This window comes from Paroedura picta, chromosome 3, assembly GCF_049243985.1.
Source record: "Paroedura picta isolate Pp20150507F chromosome 3, Ppicta_v3.0, whole genome shotgun sequence".
Classification (NCBI taxonomy): Eukaryota; Metazoa; Chordata; class Lepidosauria; order Squamata; family Gekkonidae; genus Paroedura; species Paroedura picta.
In genome coordinates, this window is record NC_135371.1 from 162,500,625 (window position 1) to 162,509,046 (window position 8,422).

The window sequence follows — 8,422 nt, forward strand, 5'->3', positions numbered from 1 at the left end:
CTTGCCAGCAAATGCTGGCAGGGGCTTCTGGGAATTGTAGTCCATGGACATCTGGAGGGCCGCAGTTTGACTACCCCTGCCTTAAAGGATGGCTTTCCAAAGGGAAGGAAAGTACAAGCTGAAAAGTGTGTGTGTATATATATATTTGGGTGAGGTTGCCTTTAAATACTGTGCCTAGGTAGAAATGCAACAGGTGCAGCCACATCAAAGCTGGTGTAAGAAAGCTGCCTTTGTAGAATTGTTTCGCCATTTGGAGGACAGATGTTTTCAGAAGTGTGTTTATTAGGCAGCCTCTTAATTGTGTTGTGTCCTGACATCCAGACCTGAGTGATAGTTTTCAAAATGCTTACAAGTTGGGGTAGTCAAACTGCGGCCCTCCAGATGTCCATGGACTACAATTCCCAAGAGCCCCCTGCCAGCGAATGCTGGCAGGGGGCTCTTGGGAATTGTAGTCCATGGACATCTGGAGGGCCGCAGTTTGACTACCCCTGAAATACTAGCTGTTAACCTTTCCCGTGAGCCTTCTAATTTCCCTCCACAGCCATTTGTCCTGCTATCCCCATTAATCCCTCTGCATCAGCTGATGGGGGAAAGGGTCCCCCCCCCCCCGAAAAAAAAAGAACAGCTTTTCTGTGATATCTTTAACTTCGAGCACTTCAAATAGCACAAGACACTGCAAGTTTTGGGATTCTCTAGGACTCAGGCTGCAGTTTTTTAAAGAGGGGAGAATAAATTCAGCGTCGGGTCTTAAGGTTTCTTGTCTGTATCCAGCGTAGGATACCGGGTAAATCTGAATGCATTTGTGAAGCTAACCAGCCTCTGTATCCCGGGAAAGAGCAAAAATGCCAGCAAAATAATTTGTGTGTCTCCACGCAACCTGAGAAACAGTGATTTATTTCCCAGCGCAGCCAACAAAGCAAAAGCTTCCCCGTTCCTTGCTGCTGTTTAAGCAATCCAGTCCTTCCAATCTCAGCCACCCATGCGAGAAGCCCCCAAGGATGCCAGTCTCCAGGTGGGACCTGGAGATCCCCGGAATTATAGCTCATCTCCCGGTGGCAGAGATCAGTTCCCCCTGGAGAAAATGGATGTTTTGGACCAGGGGTAGTCAAACTGCGGCCCTCCAGATGTCCATCGACTACAATTCCCATGAGCCCCTGCCAGCATTTGCTCATGGGAATTGTAGTCCATGGACCTCTGGAGGGCCACAGTTTGACTACCCTTGGACTGGACCACTGATGCATCTCCCTGCTCTGGACCGTGGACTCCGATAGCACCATAATCCGCCGAGGTCCTTCACCGCCTCACCTCCGAATTCTCCAGGTATGTCCCGACCCAGAGATGGCAACACTAGAAGCGGCTCGCCACGTTTTTTGTTTTCTTTTAGATCGTTGTGCGCACGCGCGTTCCCTCAATACAGGGGGAGTGGGCGGAGTCTCGTTCTACGTAACAATGGCGGATTGACCATAGAGCTCGCCGCCTAGAGCGGGCTCCGTTGCTGCCTGGACCGCTGTGGCGGGCGAGGAAAAGGGCTCTTCCCCTCTCCCCTCCCCTCCCCGCTCAGCCAAGATGGCGCAGCAGGTCAACATCTCGGAGCTGTCCCTGCCTCAGCTGGAGGTGCTGAAGAGCCAGCTGGACCAGGTGAGAGCGGGACTGCCCCCCTCGCCTTCCCCCGCCAGAGCAGCCGGGGCTTGGGGGCTCAGCTGGAGTTTCGGGCGCAGGGGGAGCAGAGGGATGCCAACCCCCAGGTGGGACCGGGGGAGCCCCCAGAATTGGAGCGCAGCTGCAGGAATCAGTTCCCCTGGAGAAAAGGGAGGCTTTGGAGGGTGGTCCTTTTGGCATGGTGCCGCACAAGTTCCTGCCCTCCCCAGGCTCCATCTCCCAATTCTCCAGGAGTTCCCCAACTTGGATTTGGCATGGGGTGGGCAAGGGACACCAGGCAACCCCGGGGTGGGTGGCGGGGAGGGGGAGGATAGCCTCGACCTTTTCGAAGTCTCCAAGGGAAGGGGGTGGTGGAAATGAGCATGAAAGAGAATTCTGCATCAGCTTCCTTGAAGAAGAGTTGGGTCTTATATGCCGCTTTTCTCTACCTGAAGGAGTCTCAACGTAGCTTACAGTCACCTTCCCTTCCCTCTCCCCCAACAGACACCCCTGTGTGTGAGGTGAGGCTGAGAGAGACCTGATATTACTGAAGAAGAAGAAGAGCTGGTTCTTATATGCCACTTTTCCCTACCCGAAGGAGTCTCAGAGCGGCTTACAATCGCCTTCCCTTTCCTCTCCCCGCAACAGACACCCTGTGAGGGAGAGGTCCTGATATTACAGCTCTGTGAGAACAGCTCAAACAGGACTATGACTGGCCCAAGATCACCCAGCTGGCTGCATGTGGGGGAGCGGGGAGTCAAACCTGGCTCACCAAATTAAAAGTCCACGCTTCTAACCACTACACCAAGCCGGCTGTCTTGGCAAAGGAGGTTGCTGGCAGTAAACTGTAATCTCTGTGTAGGTTAAATCACAGCCTTGTTCACAAGTTGCAGTGAACACACACAAAACTGCTTGCAGGATTATGTTGGTTTCTCTTTATATGCCTGTTGAGAAATTCTTCTTTTATATAAATCCTTCTATCATGTCCCGCCGAATGTAGGGATGCCAGCCTCCAGGTGGGACCTGGGGACCCCCCAGAAGCAGAGCTCCTTTTCAGGCTACAGTGATTAGTTCCCCTGGGGGAAAGTGGATGCTTTGGAGGTGGCCTGTATGGCATATTGCCCCACTGAGGTTCCTATCCTCCCCAGTTTCCACCCCCTGATCTCCCGAAGTTTCCTACCCGGATCTGGCAGACCTATCCCACCATTCTCTGCCAGGGCCAGTGGGGACCTGTTAACCTTAGGTGAACATGTGATGAAATCAAGTTGGATGTACTGTAGTACCTGTGGCATGGACCCCCCTGATAGCCATCCAGTTTCCCAACAGTGGTTTAGAGTCCCTGATGGATGTATAGTCTGTGATATAAGCTGAACTTGTGGGTTTTGTACATCCCTCTGTAGGAAGTGGAGTTCCTTTCGTCATCCATTGCGCAGCTGAAGGTGGTACAGACAAAATACGTGGAAGCAAAGGACTGCCTGGCCGTTTTAAATAAAAGCAATGAAGGCAAGTGACACCTTTTTGATATTTAAAAATGGACAGCCCGAGTATGGGGGTGGGGATATTCCAAAAAGGGGAAATCTTCTAATGAACATGTATGAATAAACCTTCTTTTGGATTATTTTGGGACTTGGTATAATTAGTAAGGGATAGAGGAAAGAGAATCCAGCGTCCTAGATCTTTATATCGTGTGTATGATGTGTGATACTATCATCAACATGCATGCCATTTGTCCTGTTCTGGAGGGTGTTCTCCCGCTGCCCGAGCCCTCCTGCCTGCAAGCCCAGTAAGAGAACAGTGGGGGATGGGAATGACATTGCACAAGGCATTAACCTCATGTCCAACTCTAATATGACATCAATACATGGGCTAACTCTGAAAACCTTAGGTCAGTGGTCCCCAACTTTTTTATCACCGGGGACCAGTCAACGCTTGACAATTTTACTGAGGCCCGGGGGGAGGGGTAGTCTTTGGCCGAGGGACGTCGCTGCCACCGCCTGAGCCCCTGCTTTCCCACTGGTGCCCCTGACTTCCCGCCGCCCACTGGGGGGCTCTTGCCAGCAGCAGCTGCGCAGTGCCACGCCGAGGGGGAGCCTCAGCCATGGCGGCCGCTGGAGAACATCAAAGGTGAGCAGCAGCTGGGGAGGAGGACGAGGAAGAGCCGTGGCCCGGTACTGACTGAGCCACGGACTGGCACCGGTCCCCGGACCGGGGGTTGGGGACCACTGCCTTAGGTTACAGAGCATCAGCTGGTGCCTCATCTGGGTTTTGGGCCAGATAACTGTAGATGCATCACATGAGATCCTATCCACTCTCCCTAAGCCCCTGGGGGTGCCAGTGTAGCTTGACATCACACACCATGCTTGCAACTTTCACATCTGGCAAACCCCGCTTTTCGCTACCTGAAGGAGTCTCAAAGTGGCTCTCCCCACAACAGACACTCTGTGAGGGAGGTGGGGCTGAGAGAGCTCTGAAAGAACTGCTCAATCCGAACAGCTCTCACAGGACTGACTAGCCCAAGGTTACTTAGCTGACTGCATGTGGAGGAGTGGTGAGTCAAATGCGGCTTGCCACATTACAAGCCGCCGCTCTTAACCACTACACCAAGCTGGGAAAAGGGTAAATGGAATGCAGGGTAAATGGTAATGCAAAGAGGGTAAATAACTTCCCATTCTGTCTCCGTTAAAGGGTCAGGACATTTCCCCCCTGGACTGCTGGCAATTCCAGGCTTTTTTGTAAGGAATATTGATGTACAATGGAAGGGATACTGATGTACAATAATATGCAATGAAGGCCTTTTTTTGTCTCATTAGGTAAAGAGCTGCTTGTCCCACTCTCCAGTTCAGTATCCTTGCCACAAGGGGGCAGTGTGATGAGAGAGAGGCCTGCAAACTTGTCCATGCTGAACTTTTTCCTCTGTCGCCCCTCCTTCGGTTTGATACTTCAGTCGATATGCCCCCCATTACCTGGAACCATGTTGAGAGAAGACTTTGTTAGAAACAACTGCAAGGCTCACCCCTGTCCTCTTTGTGCTGCCTCAAGCCTATGTGATATGTGTTGGGGGGGGGAGTTGTATCCAAAAGTTTTTTTTTTTAAGTTATGTTTTTAAAACAGATAAGGTTAGGTAGCTGTGGAGTATCCCTTGCATGGAGGAAACAATAGAAATTTGTAGAGATACAACAGTGTGCAAGGTATGTTTCCAAAGGTGTGGGGATTTTTTTGCAAATGGAAAAACTGCCCGTTTCTCTTGCCATAGTGCGTAGAATTCTGCCTCCACCTGTTGCAGGATTTGTTCAGGGTTAATGTTGCAAATCTGCTTAAGTGTAACCTGCGTGAGTATTACCCCCATGTTTTTTTGGGGGGGGGTTTCAGAAATTGAGGAACTTTGGTCTAGTGGAGAGAATAGGAGCTCGGGTGAGTCAGCATCTGCATAGGACACACGCACAGAGATGGGCAAGAACTGGCTGATGAACTAAAGTTTCTCATACATTTTGGCCAGTTTATGAAGCAACATTCTCAAAGGGAGGAACTGCCACAAACTTTCATGGATTTTGATGCAGTTTGTGGTGGTTTGTGAAGAGCAGAAAGCAGGGGCTTTCCACAGGGAGCAGAAAGCAGGGGTGTAAATGGGTGTAAATGGGGTGGCAGGGGTGTAAATGGCTCATGGCCATTTAAACTAAACCTCCCCACCGCTTAGCCCCCCTGCTTTCTGCTCCCCAAGAAAAATAGCAGGGAGCAGAAAGCAGGGCTTTAAACTTTCAGTGACTCATGAGCCAAGTCGCTTCACTAACCTGCCTCCCCATTCATATGGATTCGAGGTTCAGCCATGAACCATGAACCGAACTACAAAAATGCACACACGCATCATCACCATTCTGGGCTAAAAATGTACTTTCATTTCTCCTCCATTGAAAGGTACGTGCGTCTCCTTCATCAGAGTTTAACTAATATGCACATCCAGTAGAAAGCCTGGCCTCCAGTGAAGCAGCTGCAATCAGCGGGGTGTTTTGTCCTTGATCCAAAAACTTATTTCTTCCCTTCCCATGGGGCCTCTCTCCCTGGTTCTTGTGCATTTCCTTAACCCTCACCCTACAGATGTACGTCCCTGGGAAGCTCTCTGACGTTGGCCAGGTACTAATAGACGTGGGGACCGGTTACTATGTCGAAAAGGTAAGATGCTGAAACTGACTTTCAACTAGCTGCTCTCCAAGGAAGCAGCAGTGTACAATATCACTTGGTGTAAAGTTGTGGCCAGTCACAGTCTGATCCTCAGCTGTTTTTTGCATGAACTTGAGTTTCAGTCTCACTGCTGAACTATAGCTGTTTTCTTGGAGGGGGAAAGGATGGTGAGAAACCGTTATATAACTCCTAGCTACCTCTTAACTATGGATACCGTTTGGGTACCAAGAAGTTCAACCTGGAGACAATTATCCTGGGTTTTAATGCTCTACAATTCCTCGATTCGTGCCAGAGGTTTTGCAAAGCTGTTTAGCCGAAGGTTTTCTGATTAGACAATGATCTGAGATTAGCCCCATGCCAACCCTGTTTCTTCTCCAAAGCCACCTATGTAATACTTTTGTATTCCATGCACCAGTGGGCCCTCCTAGTCCTATTTAATTGCTGGGGCCGTTGTTAGTTGGCTGTAACTTGATAATGACCTTTTACACCAGCCTTTCTCAACTTTTTAGCCACTGAAACATTCTTTAGGGTTTGAGAAACCCCAGGAGTGGTGCAATCGTGCAGAATATGGTTAGGAAGCAGAGCTGTGGATACACGCGTCTGGGGCTCCTCCCCACCCTCTCCAGGTCCATCATTGGCCATTATGGGAGGGGGTAGGCAGGTCAACATGACCCTATACGGTCACGTCACCCGATAAATGTTTAGCAAATTTAAAAATATTAAAAACTAATTAACTCCCACCCATTTGGGAAACCCTTCCTTGGCCGTCAAGAAACCCCAGGGTTTGAGAAAGCCTGCTCTGCACGCACAGAATTTGAATTAGAGGATTCCACTGTAGAGTGTCTCGGGAAGCCAGAAGAGTTTGGGTAATTCTTGTGGTTTGGGTTCAGACATCTATATATTAGACTCCACCAGCGTATAAAAGAAAAGCCGCCCTAGCTGACTATGCCGGGCAGATTAAGGGCTGAAGCAATGGCAGATATGCCGTTTTACTGGCCACTGGGCTTCAGCTCAGCATTTCTCGATTAGGAACCTCGTGTTGCCTCTGGACGCGGTCCTCACGGTGTCTTTGACCTTTGCAGTCTGTGGAAGACGCCAGGGACTTCTTCAAGAGGAAGATCGACTTTCTGACAAAACAGATGGAGAAGATCCAGCCAGCCCTGCAGGAGAAGCATGCAATGAAGCAAGGTGCCCTCACCACCACCACCACCTCGCCAGGGGGATGCTCAGAAGTGGCAGCTGGATAATGTTTCTTGATCGTCTCTGTTTTTTTTCTTTCGCAGCTGTGGTGGAGATGATGAGCCAGAAGATCCAGCAGCTCACAGCCGTGGGGACCTCTCAGACAGCGGCCGCCAAGGCCTAGCGAGCACCAAGCCATCCGCGTGCCCCCGTGCACTTTAGGGTTCACCATTCTGCGGCATGACCCCTCAGGGAGCAGCACTTCTCCCAACTACCCCTGCAGAGGAGGGAAGGGCGGGGCGTGCTTGCTGCTTGAACACAAGGGGGAATTCTGGCCTACAAAGCTTTTCTGGGGTTAACATCACCAAGACCTCGACCACTCAATTGAACAGGCTTTCAGGTAGCTCTGTGGATGGGGGTTGTGTTTCCAGCTGTAACGTGGGGGGGAGGAGGGGAGGAGGATGTTTCTTAATTTTAGTCCCCTGGGAAAACTTGAAAACAGAATTGTACAAAATAAATGGCGGGGATTGCAGACTGAGTAACGTTAATGGCTTGACTGGTACTTTTGGGAGGTTTTCAGAAACTCGAGTGACGAGTCTAAGGAACTGGGATACGGGGGTGGCCAGCTCATGCTGCATCAGACATAGTGGGGCGAACACTAAGGGGTGGAGGAGTGATCTACAGCAGGGGTAGTCAACCTGTGGTCCTCCAGATGTCCATGGACTACAATTCCCATGAGTGGGGCGAACACTAAGGGGTGGAGGAGTGCTCTAGAGCAGGGGTAGTCAACCTGTGGTCCTCCAGATGTCCATGGACTATAATTCCCATGAGCCCCTGCCAGCATTTGCTGGCAGGGGCTCAAGGGAATTGTAGTCCATGGACATCTGGAGGACCACAGGTTGACTACCCCTGCTCTAGAGCCTTTCTGGGAAGTATCATGATCCTATGCCTCCTTCCTGTAAAATAACCCCACAGAGGTTAATGAGGCTCTTGCTAGAGGAAATATGCTTAAGCTTCCATCTGCTTGCAGGAGAGCTTAAAGTAGATCAAGTAGACCAAGCCACAGCCAAACTCTGTGGCTTACGGACATTGGCGATTCCGTTTATCTTCCTGCGTGATCTTGGAAAATCAGTTTTCTGTTTGCTTCCTCCTAAGAAAAGAAGAACCCTGCTGGGTCCGACAGGTGGTCCCTCTAGCCCAGCACCTTTTCTCCCAGTGGCCATCTTGGGAGGGCCAACAAGACGGTAAAGAGGCAGAGGCTTTGCCCTGATGTGGCCTTGGGCTCGCCACAGCACTGATAAAGCTGTCTTGAGAGCAGTAATATCAGGGCTCTCTCAGCCTCACTTCCCTCACAGGGTTCTATTGTGGGGGGAGGAAAGGGAAAGCAATTGGAAGCCACTTTGAGACTCATTTGAGTAGAGAAAAGCGG

The 8,422-nt window shown here is 50.6% G+C and overlaps 1 protein-coding gene across 1 annotated transcript; it reads left to right on the forward strand.

The window, feature by feature from the left end:
* The first annotated feature begins 1,465 nt into the window (after nt 1-1,465).
* Nucleotides 1,466-7,535, forward strand: PFDN5 (prefoldin subunit 5). The gene is made up of 6 exons (XM_077329127.1): nt 1,466-1,638; nt 3,039-3,141; nt 4,449-4,480; nt 5,731-5,805; nt 6,897-7,002; nt 7,098-7,535. The coding sequence occupies exons 1-6, from the start codon at nt 1,567-1,569 to the stop codon at nt 7,175-7,177; spliced, it is 468 nt and encodes a 155-aa protein (XP_077185242.1). The 5' UTR covers nt 1,466-1,566; the 3' UTR covers nt 7,178-7,535.
* The last annotated feature ends 887 nt before the right edge of the window (nt 7,536-8,422 follow it).